The 14,275-nt window shown below is 48.2% G+C and overlaps 2 protein-coding genes across 5 annotated transcripts in view; one reads left to right on the top strand and one right to left on the bottom strand.

Annotated features, from left to right (window-relative positions):
• Nucleotides 1-234: 234 nt before the first annotated feature.
• SNW1 (SNW domain containing 1) lies at nucleotides 235-9,752 on the bottom strand. Its single transcript, XM_088460897.1, has 14 exons — nucleotides 9,664-9,752; nucleotides 8,956-9,109; nucleotides 7,502-7,663; nucleotides 6,628-6,723; nucleotides 6,404-6,510; nucleotides 6,158-6,262; nucleotides 5,618-5,687; nucleotides 4,583-4,648; nucleotides 3,180-3,296; nucleotides 2,951-3,092; nucleotides 2,766-2,862; nucleotides 2,399-2,516; nucleotides 631-791; nucleotides 235-516 (listed from the first exon to the last, which is right to left on the bottom strand). Exons 1-14 carry the CDS (start codon nucleotides 9,675-9,677, stop codon nucleotides 321-323), a joined length of 1,605 nt encoding a protein of 534 aa, XP_088317023.1. The 5' UTR covers nucleotides 9,678-9,752; the 3' UTR covers nucleotides 235-320.
• An 84-nt stretch (nucleotides 9,753-9,836) lies between these two features.
• The window catches only part of ADCK1 (aarF domain containing kinase 1), a 119,062-nt gene continuing 114,623 nt past the window's right edge, over nucleotides 9,837-14,275 (top strand). For 2 of the 4 annotated variants that reach the window (XM_088460824.1, XM_088460827.1), the window contains exons 1-2: nucleotides 10,201-10,226; nucleotides 12,449-12,593. In XM_088460824.1, coding sequence (XP_088316950.1) covers nucleotides 10,225-10,226; nucleotides 12,449-12,593 — 147 coding nt within the window. In that variant the 5' untranslated portion in view covers nucleotides 10,201-10,224. Of the gene's footprint in view, nucleotides 10,120-10,200; nucleotides 10,253-12,448; nucleotides 12,594-14,275 lie in introns of those variants that run through there. The other 2 variants (XM_088460825.1, XM_088460826.1) reach the window with 2 other exon arrangements.

Here is a 14,275-nt window from a genome sequence, read left to right as displayed (position 1 = left end):
TTCTGAAATAAGACAGAACCTAAATGATGTTTGTGGAGCGGTCACATTTATATTGGTGAAAGAACAAAGAAACAGACGTTTCCTCGGAAAGTGTCCGTCTCAGTACGTCAGTTACTGGCGGGGGTCTGTATCACCAGCCACTATATACATCACATATCCCCACTCCGGCTACAGCGCCCAGACTGACGTCATTACATATACACGGTAGGTTACTTTGCTAGTGGAAAGGACAGGTCATATGTAGAAGTCTCCTGGCAGCCTCTGTGCAATGACAGATAATGGTGGACCAGTCTTTAGCATGTACAAAGCTGTGCCAGCCCTCACTCCTTCCTACGCTTTTTCCCTTCGTGGTCATGCTCCTTGGTGCGGCCACTGTCTGATGGGCGCTTCGCACCTCCATGTTGTTTGGCCTCTTCCAAGAACTTATCCAGACCAAAAGGATCTTCCTCAAATTGCACCGGTCCTTCACGCCTCTGCTTGCGGTCTGAGCCAGAGAAATCCTTATCTGGAACAAATCTAGGGGTGGGGAGATATGCATCATGGAGTCAGCATCTCAGACCCAAGAGAACACAAGCAGCTGCCCCCCCCCCCCCCCCCCCCCGAGCAGCTGTAAGACAGCTTCATTCTCACCTGTTTGTTTTCATCAGAGTCTCGAGATCTGGGCCGTACATATCAGAGTCGTTGTTCTTGGGACGGTAAATGTTTTGTGCCACCTCCTTGTTGCCCCTCCATGGCTGATCGTACACGTTATACACCTCATCCTCTCCACCTGCAAAGCCGCTGTCCATGCCCTGGAAAGAGAAGAGAGCTCAGCATCTTACACAGGGTAACACAAGCACTTCCATTCATTTGGGAACCAGATATATACACAAACGCAAGGGGGGGGGGTTCCGTCTGCCTGGAAACCCCCTCTCCCCAGCCCACACCATGACCACAATAGAAACAAAGAGTATGGTGGTCGATAGTCCTTCGCGGGATTCTTTTGGGGTTCCCTGCGTCTCGGACGTGAACCCCATAATGTTAGGGACGCTGGTATAGAGGAGCCTTGACGTTGGCCCAGCACTTATTCATATATTTGCAAATGTATGTAAACCAATACTTCTGATTTTCTATTATGTAGGATTCAAGTATTTTTGTTGATTTTGCTGCAGTGTGCTGGAGGGAAAATCCCTTTTTTTTCTGTAGCTCTGTGTAAACCCCACCCTTTACGAGCACCTGTGCAATGTCATTAAGTTGATGTGAGCGACCACCATACTCTTTGTTTGCAGTTTTGTGAGGCATGAAAGGAGCCAGCATTATGAGGATGTGTTGGTCTGAATAGTGCCGTTAGGAGGTTTCTGGGGTACCTTCTAGGCGAGTCTGCTCTCAGCTTATACATGTACTGTTATTATGCAGTACATTAATTTGTAATTATATGACCCAGAGTGGGTGCTACTATTAGGTAGCAACAATTATTTTGGGGTGAGCATTTGGGCGTGGGGCCCCCGAAGTTGCTCTGGCTGGGCCTTTTTTCAGGGCATCACCACTTAATTCACATAAAAAAATATCTATCACCTTTCTATTTGTTTGTCTATTATTTATGTAATTTTAACCCCTTACCATTAACACTTATTGATTATCTTTACACAACTATACTTTACACTTCACTTTCACCTTTTTTCGTGTGATGCCCTGGGGATTGTCCTTGGCTGGATTCTTTTGGGGTTCCCTGCGTCTCGGACGTGAACCCCATAATGTTAGGGACGCTGGCCCAGCGCTTATTCATATATTTGCAAATGTATGTAAACCAATACCTCTGAATTTCTATTATCATGTAGGATTCAAGTATTTTTGTTGATTTTGCTGCAGTGTGCTGGAGGGAAAATCCCTTTTTTTTTTCTGTAGTAGCACAATGTTACTAGCGCTGCATGTTCTTCTCAGTATCACAAATGAAATTAGCACCACCTGTGGATCTTTTAACGTGCATCAATCAGTAATAAATAACCTGTGCACCAACTGGGAGATCTGGAAAACATGCACTGTTAGGGAAGTGCTGCTATAGAGCCCAATATGTACATATTTGCCCAGGGCAGTGCTAGGTTCTTCTGCTGCTCCCAGACTTGCTCCCGTGCCCTGGAATGGTGCCCACATCTAACAAATACATTTAGCTCAGGCAGGATGGCCCTACTGCCGCACCTAATGGCTTACTGTGATCCTGTATGTGCTGGAATTATGACACACAATACACTTTGTATGATGCATATTAAAGCTGGTTAAATGCTAATTATGCTCTCTTCATGGACTGGCGCCACACACTAAAATCAAGCATTTGGAAACCCCCCTCTAGAAATCCTGCGTTTGCCACTGCACATATTACATCTCATAGCTGTGTGGAGTAGAGGATAATAGGTGACCTTACCCTGCTCTGGTTGAAAAGCCGCTGGTCATACTGAATCTCGCTGGATGGCCGCTGGCTGGGGATTCCTAGAGCAATCTGCTCACTGATGTCTCTCTCCTCATTCCTCTGCAACTTGGACCTGGCAGGGAGTAGGAGGAACAATTTGCTTACATTGCGTATAACAAACTGACACTGAATTCTTTATCCAAACAGAACGTAATCATCAAATTTACTTCCCAGGACACAACACAGGTAAAGAGAGAGGACGGTTCTAATCCAGCCACTTGGAGCCCCATAAATGTTCTTGTTGGCATTCCACATAAGATCTCACTGCCTCATCTGCACACCTCCCCTTCCATACTGGAGGTAGGAGTATTACAGGTCTCACCTTTTGTCAGGGGCTGCCCTGGACAGGTTACGCTCATGCTGACGCTCTTTCCGCCTATTGTCACGGATTTCATCTCGCTCCCTGGCTTCTCCGTCCTCTGTAGAAAAGACAAACTGGTCAGAAACTCAGGGTCAGCAGCTTTTCATCACCCTCTCTCAAGCCGGCATCTCTGCCACGGATCTTACCTTTCTCGGCGTGGGACTTGATCCCAGCTCTGCGTTCTCTCGCGATCTGCGCCAACTCTCGTAGCTTCTCCTCCTTCTTCTCTTTCTCCTTCTGCGCCATCTTCCTCTCCACTTGAGCTCTCATCTCCACAGCTTCTCGGGCCTGGACAAGCACACATCGGGGGTCATGAGGAACCAGAAAAAAGGGACAGTTCGGTGAGAAAGTACATGGCCTATGTTAAGGACTCACCTTCCTGTCAGCAATGTATAATGCTTCAGCCAGCTTGGCAAAGTTCTCATTAATGTGGACTGTCTGGAGACCACGGCCATCAGCAGCCAGGCGCTTGTCCAGTGGGATAGTGTAACCCTGAGGAGAGCACAAACATCAGGACACAGAGGAAGACTGATATGAAGGGCACCTGAAAGGTGTATGATCTGATCAAAGGCAAATTGTAAGACAATGCTCTATCCCCACAACACCATTCATTCTAATACGCTCCAGGCCAACATGCAGAACACACACTACGGGGAGGGGGGGATCCTCTGCAGTTGAGAAGTGAACAGAGCCGGGAACCTAGTAACTACCTGAACTAGAACATGGTCACTAAATAGTAAAATCCAGCCCAAAGGCCCCACACATGCTACAATTATGGTGGTCAACTAGGCAAAATAGCCATAGATACCGGTCAGGATCTACTAGACGTCAACCTGACCACATTTGTTGTGCCCTATAGGATCCTGTATTTGTAGCCAAATCACATGTAGATTTGACTGTTGAAGCAACATACAGCCATCTGATGTACTAGACCAGAGGTTCACAAACTCAGTCCTCAGGACCCCACACAGGTCACGTTTTCCAGGCCACACAGCAGGTGCACAGGTGTATTCATTACTCTCTGACACATTTTAAAAGATCCAAAGGTGGAGCTAATTATTTCACTTCTGTGAGGTGACCTGGAAAACATGCACTGTTGGGGGTCCTGAGGACAGAGATTGATAACCTGTGTACTAGACTGATACAGGCATGGTAGAACTTGTGGCTCTGCCTAATAAGAGTTGGTGGTGGACTGAGAAATACCCATTGCAGGCACAACAACGCACTCAGAACAAATGAGACACAGACTGCCTAAACCAGCAGCACAGGGAGGGGCAGAACTGCAGCATTCTCTAATGATTAAAGAGGAGACCCATCTTCATCCATCCTGCCCCCGGTATCTGTGCTCACCAGAATCACATAGGGAGAGTCAGCAGGAGGACGGAGGAGATTAACAAACAGATTACACCACCACCACCACCCCCCCCCCCTCGCAAGCCCCCCCCACCCCCCCCATCCACCTCCACCCCCCCCCCCCCCCCGCAAGCCCCCCCCACCCCCCCATCCACCTCCACCCCCCCCCCCCCCACTGGCCTCTCTCTTTGATGAGATTTACTGGTCCTTTCTTAAACTAATCAAAAGAGGCTGAACATAAAAATGATTTCAATCGTTTTATCCAGGCACTGGCAGGTGTTACCTATAAAACGTTCCATACCCCGTAATGGTGTCTGCGTCTCTTCATATGTAAACTATAGAAATCACTGAAGCAATCTAACACACTTTCTGTATCAGGCAACAGAAGGTAGAGCCAGATCCTCTGCACGTCACAGAGTTGTTACCTTGGCGTTCTTCCAGTTGGAAATGCAGGGGGGGATTTTCCATTCCTGTTGTTCCTTGACCGTCATCTGTAGTGATGGAATTTATAGCATTATTACCAACACAGAAACGTCAGACACAATGATAGTCCTGCGGCGTCCCTGTATGCGCTTCCTCCCCGATAGGTCTAATTTTTATACACTGTAAGCGGTGTCACCTTTCTCATCACTGAAGCGTTATCTCCACTGTGATCTATATAGAACTCTGTAAATGTGTGATTAGAAGTGGTGGCTTAACAAAATCATCTAATAAGAGACAACACCTGGCAGGAACCTGTGCCCGCCCCCATGTAAGTGTCTCATCTGGCCAGGTGTCATTATTCTGTGTGTAATTCCCACCCCATAATGCAGTGGTCAGGGAACAGGGGTAAATTACCCCACATGGGGTAAAAATGAAATTCCTGGGGGTAATGGATGGACAGCCGGGCATGCATGTGAATCATTCTATAATGATTCACATGCATGCCTCAGGGAGGCTCTAAGCCGGACGCCCGCTGAGATATCACCAGCGGGCGCCCGGCTCCTTCCCTGCAGCGCCGCGTTACCCGGAGGCTGGAGTTCTCTTCTGAACTCCAACTTCCGCCTCTCTCCATGCGCACTATGGGAGAGATGTCATGACGTCTATCCCATAGTTTCGAGGAGCAGCCGGGTGGACAGGACGGCGGCGGATGTAGGAGCGGGGATTAAAGTGTTTTTTGTTTTTTTTTTGTACAAGCGGCACTACAGGGGCACAACTATATGATTTCCTTTCAAATCAAGGGGGTAACGTTGGCGTATCTAAATATATTTTGGGGTAAAAGGTAAAAAAGTTCCCTGACCGCTGCCATAATGTCTCCCCCACTGTACTGTTCTGTGTGCCTGAAGTCAGTCAGGACACCCACAACGCCTGCCCTGGCTTCATAACATGTTGCTTAGATATTTAATATCCCTGCTAAATAGCCAAATCCAACCTATTGTCTCCTACCGACCATACTGGGGCATCCTTATTACGCCACCTACCTTCCTACTGGGGGAATGCATAACAGGAGCTGGAGGAGACGGGGGACCGCGGGGTATCTTCTTGTTAATTCTGGTGAAAGGCAAAAAGAAAACAGCTCATTGGACCGAGAATACGATTACTCCCCCTTTCAGTATTACATGGGGGCGATTCAATTGTTAGTACCGACGGCTGTCAGTGTCAGGCGCCCTATGGAGCAATTAAAGTGTTGGTCCGGGTGCGAACAGTTGTCGGCCCTGGCATTTCTGCTTGCCCACTCCTGAGTGGGCGAGCAGATATGTGCGAAAAGTCTGTTGTTTCAGCACCCTAACCAGGACTTTAGATGGGATTAACCGCTATACGCGGCTGATCCCTGTCTAATTGGGCGTGACACACGATAATTGGCGTAAAAAACAAGTGAATTGCTACATTGGGCGCCCAAAACAATTGATTCGCCCCAGTTTGTTCAGACCCCCTTTATTCTACACATCTACATAAATCAGGGCTAATTACCGGTCACTCTGATTTCCTAGTGGTAACAAACATAAGTAGAAAACACTCACTTGAAGCGAGGGGGCTCCATGGGGTCTTTCTGCATTTCCACCATCCGAATAACCCTCTGCTTGGCTCCAGAGTTAAAAGCCACCCCCTGCTGTGACGGCGTGTACCTGGAGAGAGATAGGGAGACTTAGTCATCGAGTCTGTATCATTAGGTTTTACACTTTATATGTACTACGTAAAGCACTGCAGACCTTTTGTGGCGCCCTATCAGATTATTAATAGCAGCTGCCCTGTGTATGACACCTTACCTGATGTACTGTGCAGGGGCCAGCTTGTCTGCCGCCCGAACCGGCATTGCAGCGGCTATCTTCTGGGACACAGCTTTATCCAGAGCCTGGCGGGTCTTTTCTGTCAGCTGGAAAACAGGGAGTTCTAAGCATCATGTTCCCACATTAACGGGCAGGATGTGAAGTGGTCAGTGTAGGCCCAGCACCCCCTCCCCCCCCCCCCCCCCGATTAGTGGATTTTTTACCTCTTTAACGGTCTCTTCATCTGGCCTCTGAAGATCAGGGTCATCTTCATCTATCACCTCCTTAGGTATCAGGTCTGTATATTTGCTGAATACGACCTACAGAATGAACACAGTGTTAGCCACCAACCACGCCTCTAACAAAGACCCACTCAAACGAAACTGGACATGAAGGAAAACAGTCCGACTATATAAAGTAGTTTATATATATATATATGACATATACTCAGAGGGTACTCATTACCCTAGAGGGGCTGGATACACTGTATATAAATATTATTTAGATTAATAAATCTGGAATGAAGAACCTTTTGTTTTTCCACTACAGCAACATTAAATACAACTCAAGTTTTATTTTTATTAAGTGGCATCAATGATTTCACTATAAATATAACGTATGCAGCCATGTCACTGACAATGGGCTGAACTGCTGCATCCAATAGGGGAGAGAGCTCTGAAGTATACGAGACTCAGGTCAAATGTCAACCAATGAAAAAGTAATTGTACTACAGGGACATGGCTGCTTTCTATGATACAAGAAGATTATACAGGTGGTGTATCCTATATCCAAATGTTCCGAAATACGGATTTGTTTTATTTTCGCACTACTGATATAGCGACCGCTTTGCTTTCTGATGGTGCAATGTCCTCAAACTTTGTTTAAGGCACAAAATCATTAAAAGTATTGTATAAAATGACCTGCAGGTATATGGTGTATATGAAACAAATGCATTCTGTGTTTAGACTTCGGTCCCATCACCCTAGAAATCTCATTACGGTGTGCAAATATTCTAAAGTACGGAAAAATCCTTCTGGTCCCAAGCATGTTGGATATGGGAGACTCAGCCTGTACATATACTATGCAGAGTTCCGTTACCTTATCCTTGGATTGGCCTTGGCGTGCTATGGAGTCATATTTAATTTTCCCTTCTGCATCCACCTGCACAGCCAGAGCGTTAGACATTCGCTTCTTCCTCCCCATTTCCAGAGGGAACTGAGCCACGGGGACCTCTGGGAACGCTCCGCCATCTCCAAAATCCTGCACAGGTCAAAAGACAACAATGTAATCTCTGTAGCAAAGACGGTGAGAAGGATTAACCTTCATTTCAACAATATAATCAGGGTGCAGAGGCTCCTGAGTAAGGGCTATCATTATTTTTATGTACATTCATTTATATCGCACCAGCAGGCTCCTTTGCACTTAACAATTGAGAACAAAACAAGACTGGGGGATAACAGGCAGACATAGAAGAGGTGCTCACAGATTTACACTCTATAGGGAATTGATACATGAGGATCAGTGCTACATATTACATTTTAGTGCAGCCAGATTGCAGAGTCTCTTTGTGGGATGTATGATATAGTCAGAGAGCAATGTTGCCCTGGGGGCAGCAGGTTGTAAGAGTGCAGAAAGAGAACATATGTAAAACTTATGGATGGATTGTGTAAAGGGGAAGTATTCAAGTAGAATGGCTTATGGGGGTTTTGTGGCTAGTTCTGGAATATGTATGACAAGGTACCTGAGAAGTCGAGTGAACATTTGGAGACTAGATTAAAGTCTTGTTGTGCGTGGGAGGGCATCCCACAGAGAGGGAGCAGCCCAAAAAAAGCCCTGTAACCATGACTGGGTGCCGGTAATGTGTGGATGAGAGACGTAGATTTTGCATGTAGCAGAAGGGCAGAGCTGTGAGAGGTTTTGAGATAAGAGATGTATGTTGGTGTGGTTTGGTTGATAGCCTTGTGCATGAGCAGGAATATTTTATATTGAGTTTGGTCAAGTACCGGCGGCCAATGTAAGGACTGACAGAACGGAGACGCAATAAAAGTAAATTTAGCCACCAAATCTGTATATGCTGCCCAATCACTGGTCACTTCGTACATATCGCTGGACACTGCCGGGCCCGGTGGCGTCACTTATGCTGGGTACACACCATACGATGGCATGGCGCGGTGAGCGATGTAACAATACATCGACCATGCCGTACACACTGCAATGGTCCGCCATCCAACGGCGTGACGTATTGTCACGTGCTGCATGTAACTACACTGCGTAGTTCACTGCACCGTCCCATCTGCAATGCAGGACAGACCTAAAAACACTAAACGATGTATACAAACTATCGTTCCAGCCCGTGTCAGACCGATATATCATCCAATGCATAGTATAGTGTGTACCCTGCTTTAGCTCAGCATTTGTGGAGTGAAAAGCAGAGATTAGACTATAAGCAGCACCGGGCCAAGGAATGTTAGTGACATGTTCTCCGTGCAAGATTACGGTGCTATAACATAACGGGAACATAGTCATTGCAACACACTCAGCCAAATACATACCTCCAGAGACCTGGGCACCCAGCCCTTCCGATGCCCGTACGGCGGAGGCTCTCGCCGGGACGCCACCAGCGCTGTCTGACGGGACTTCTGGGCTCTCAGCTTCTCTTCAGCTTCCAGCTGATCCTGGGACAGCTGCGTGGGAACCGGTAGGAAGCTGGAACGGGACAGGGAACCGCCATTAATTCCCAGGTGGCAAGAGGCGGTAACGGGATCAACGTCCCCACCATCGGCCCAAATGTCATTGTTATATAAATCTCATGCTACCCAAACAATACCTTCCACCACTCAGACATACACTGTCACACTAATATATATATATATATATATATATCTCTATAGATAGAGATATATATATATATATATACACACACATATATATGTCATTGTTATATAAATCTCATCCTACCCCAACAATACCTACCACCACCCAGACATACACTGTCACACTATTATACATACATACACACACGTCACTGTTATATAAATCTCATCCTACCCCAACAATACCTTCCTTCCACCACTCAGACATACACTGTCACGCTAATTTATATATATATACAAACACACACATTATAGGAAGGCCACGCCACTCCTACAGGAGTTAAGGCCCACACTCGTGCTCAGGTGAAAGAGGCACCTCACACCGAGCCATCCACACACCTACCCCTACCTCACATTGCCCCCCGACTCCCCGGTCTCAGCACTCACCTCACGAGCGCCATTTTTGCTCTACGGTTCTCTCCACCTGAATCTTCCTTCGAGCACACCGGAACCGGAAGCGAGGCACGTGACCCGCCTGTTGCATGTTAAAAAAAAAGAAAGGTGAAAATGAACCATCATACTCTTTCCTGTCGGCGCCATTTTGTCGTAGCCCGACTGCCAGGGAAACCATAGGAGGGTAGTCCCAGAAACAATGGCCGCCCTTGCCTGGAAAATATAGCGCTCTCCACCTCGTTCGTTCACCTTGGACTGGAGGATTCTGGCCACACCGCCGGGGGCACGTTATGTATTGTAAATGCCATTGGCTCCACCCCTGTTCCCTGTGTGAAGTGGTCTCTACCTACCCCGCCCCGTTGTAGGCTGCAGCGCGACATTCCATTAACACAGAGCGGCCTCAGAACTACAACGTCCAGCGTGCACCGCGCGCAGCGGACTGCACCAAAGGTGGTGTAAGGGGGATTCGCGGTTGGAGCAGGAAGATTAGTAGTAGTGCACCAGGAAGGGGTGGTAGGCTGAGATGGGGCATGTATAGATAACAGCTCTAGGTCTATGTGAGTGTGTAGCTATAGCCACCAGAGTAAGGGGTCTCTGTATATTATTATTATTATCCTTTATTTATGTGACGCTGGCAAGGGACCGGCACCTCGCACCCTATGCATAAATAGGAAGGCAACGTTAAATAAAAAAAAAGTAATATATTAAAGTTAAATCATGATTAAACTTTAAACCAAGTGGTTTAAGTGTTTATAGATTGAAAATCCAAGTCTTGTTTGTAAAAAAAATATTTAGCTTTCTCCTTTTTCTAACTCAGGGCTTGACACATTTTTGTAAAATATAGGAGCCATCTTAAATTAGGAGCCAGACCATCGTCTATTTCCAAAATATATGACAGCTTGTATAGATCACCACACATGCCCTTTCAGTGCCCCTCAACCTCCCCACATGCCATAAAATCACTACGCATGCCACTTTAATGGTCATCAGATTCTGCAATATGCCCATACCAGCCCCTGTAATAGTGCTCCCAGTAGTAAGCCCCTTATAAAAGTTGCCCCAGTAGTGTGCCCCCAGTAATAAGCCCCTTGTAATAGTGCCCCCAGTAGTAAGCCCCCTGTGATAGAGCCGAGCGAACACACACAAAAAAACCCAAAACACTGAATACTTACCCAAGCCCCAATCCTGCGTTTGCTGCCGTCCGCCACTCCTCGGAACTATGGGAGAGACGTCATGACGTCTCTCCCATAGTGCCCGTGGGGGGGAGCAGACGCCGGAGCTAGGAGTGAGCTCCGGTTGCCGCTGCGGGGAGTCGGGCACCCGCCGGTAAAATTTCAGCGGGCGCCCGGCAAATGGAGCTTCCCTGCGGCGATGGGGAGGGACCCTTGGAAAAGCCGGTCGCCAGGACTAAAATCTTAGTCGCCTAGGCGACCGAGATTTGTCGAGCCCTGTTCTAACTTAACCAGTTCTGTTGCCATAGTGTTTCCTAATCCATTCTATCAGTTTCCTTAAGGCCCCATACATCAACGACGGATTGTCACAATTCCCTAATCCCCGGACGTTGGGTCAGGGCATCAGTGAAATCCAACATGTTGGATTTCCAGGAATTGTCGATCCCGATCAAATTATGATCAGGATCAGCAAATCATGGATTTTTAGCATGAAGAATTTCCCAGGCAGATCAGAGACCATCAATGGCCACCAATCAGCATTTCTGACCAGCGGCTCCAGTCAGATCGGGGTATTGGGTAAATATGGCAGCATCGCATCCCCCATCGAAACCTATTGGGGTTGTGGCTTCCAGCGGGAAAGAACGGATCGCAGCAGGTATCGGAGATATCTCCTGTTGTCTCTCTGTCATACATTCGGGGTGAAACTAACTATTTGTGGGTACCACCGAAAACGGGTGTTTTCTGGGAATAAGCCGCAAATATTTATTGATAAATGGGCCCCATAAAAAGAGAGGGACAGAAAAGTCCTTATTAATGACTGAACCTTTTTCTGACAAACCATTTTGTGTTTTATATTCCCTGGCGTAAAGTCGGCAGTTTTCTGCATATGTGAGCAAATGAGTAGTAGGAGGGTCGAGGGGTATCCCCCCCGATCTGCATTTTAAGCCACACCCACAATAATGCGGAAACTCCCCCAGTGTGCAACGATCGTGTCTCTGGGCCTGATTCAGACCCGCCCGCTAATAGCAAAACTGAAGCAGTGCATGCTGGGACTTGTGGTTTTCCAACAGCTGGAGAGCCACAGGTTGGCCATTCCTGCACTAGGGGAAGAGGGTTAGGTTTAGGCTGCAGGGGGAGTAGGGTTAGGCTGCAGGGAGGAGGGTTAGGTTTAGGCTGCGGGAAGGGAGGGTTAGGATTAGGCTGCAGGGGGAGTAGGGTTAGGTTTAGGCTGCAGGGGGAGTAGGGCTAGGTTTAGGCTGCGGGGAGGAGGGTTAGGTTTAGGCTGCGGGAAGGGATGGTTAGGTTTAGGGATGCTGGTGTCGGGATTCTGACCGCCGGGATCCTGTACCTAACCCCTATACACATAGGTAATAATAATAGTACTGGCCTCCCAGGCTCATTTCCAACCAGGGTTAAACCTGCGTCCCATGTGTGTGGGGGTTTCATCCATGTACCTTGATATCCTTCCACACTCTAAAGACCTGCTGTTCAGCTAACTGATCATTCAGAATTAGATTGTAAGCTCCTTTGGTGCACTGTCAGATGTGAGCGAATGAACATTCTATGACTGTCCGGCACAACAGGGTGATGATATTGTGTCTCTGTAGGCTGATCAGAATGGTGAGGCGCTCTCTCAGACTCGCATCCCTGATCTGTGCTGGTCTCGGCACGTCTGGGGTCTTCCTGTATGGGCCAAAGCACTGGGACCCTAATGACTTTGGGGTTGTGCGGATTGGAAGAGCTGTGCTGACGGTGAGTAACATTTATACACGTTGTCTTTAGTACAGTGGTTGGAGAGCATTAAACAGGCGCTGGACAGTTTTACAATGACATTATTTTATGTGTCTCTTGCATCTGCTGGATGACACTGGTACCATGTGGTATATTTTGGGCACTGTAAGAAATTCTCACTGAAGTTTGTCTGCTTCCCCCTTATGTCTCCTAGTCTGGAGTCAGTTTTCTCTCTGTGCCCATAGGAGCAGGGTACTTCTCTGTATTGTGCTGCCTATGGCTAAGCACACAGGGGATCATTCAGACCCGCTCGCGAGCGCAGCACGCTCGCAAGCGGGTCGAAGTTACCCCAATGCGCATGCGCACGACGGAGGGAGCTCCGTCGTGCGCATGCGCGAGACCCAGACAGCGACAGCCAAGCTGTCGCTCGGGGTCTCGCACCAAAGAGGGCATGCTGTCTATGGTGACTGACAGCACGCCCCCTTTGGTGGGCTTGCCTGCCAGACGGAGGCGTTCCCATGGGAACGCCTACCGTCTGGGTCTGGCCCCACTGACATCACTAGTGATGTCAGTGGGAGTGATTTTGGCTCTGATAGAGCCAAAATCACTCCAGGGCTTGCGGTCACCCTATCGCGACCATGCTGTGGGTGGTCACCCACAGCTATGCGAGCGGCCAGGAGGCCGCTCCATTTTTAGGTAAGAGGGCACTGATTTAGAGCGAGCGCTCTGGTCAGAGCGTCCGGCTCTGAATCAGACCCACAGTGCGGCTAATATAAATTGCCCCGAATTTGCCTATATGGCCTCACCTTGTGTTAGGTAGGGGGATTAGGTGCAGAAAAGCGCCTCATACTTCCTCTCCCTGTTCCTCCTTTTGTCTGACCTCCAGAGGGGGGACCCAGTCACTATAACCATATTCTGTCATCCCTGGGTGGCTGCTGTGCTAAGACCATGCGAGAGAGATGCATCTGTCCCACTCCTCTCTCCCCACGTGGAGGTAGAGAGCAGTGGTAAGCTATGGTCTATGGCTGGTCACCCATGCTGGAAAACATAAATGCACAGTAGCGATGTCTATCAATGGTTTGCCACTAATGCTCATTTGCTGAATGATTTTGCCATTGATAGCAGACATCCGATGGTTCTTCACCATCGATAAAAGTGCAGCTATTTTTTTTTCTCCCTGGCGCAGTGGGAATGGTCATAGCTTCCCCTACCCCCAACCTGATGCACCACTCAGATGTCACCCCTTCTTCCCTGATTGGGCCACTGCACACCGTGTGAAGGTTTCCGGTCAAGAGTCTCTTGCCATCGATGTAAATCATCAATGGTGCACCATTCGATGGCCTTCTAAAAGGCACAGCCTCCAGTCTCAGCAAAGAGGTCAGCTGACAGTGGTCAGTCAGCTCCCTCAATAGGCACTGACAGGAGAGACAAGGAGCCATTCATTGAACAATTGTAGCCTAATTCCTGTCAAGGGCCCTGATTCAGAGCCGGACGCAAGTGGCTGCTCGTTCGCTCCGAGCGATGTTTGCCCAACTGCGCATGCGTACGGATCGTTATACGCATACGCGAACCACTCGGTGCGGCCGAAATTCATGTGCTCGCAAAATAGCGAATGCCTGATAATTTGAGTGACAGAAAGAGGCGTATGTGGGTGGTAACAGGGGAAGGTGCTTGAAAACGGGGAGTGGAGATCCGATCGCAGG

This window comes from Taudactylus pleione, unplaced genomic scaffold, assembly GCF_031769625.1.
Source record: "Taudactylus pleione unplaced genomic scaffold, aTauple2 ptg000987l, whole genome shotgun sequence".
Lineage (NCBI taxonomy): Eukaryota > Metazoa > Chordata > Amphibia > Anura > Myobatrachidae > Taudactylus > Taudactylus pleione.
This window is presented reverse-complemented; position numbering and strand designations above follow the sequence as displayed.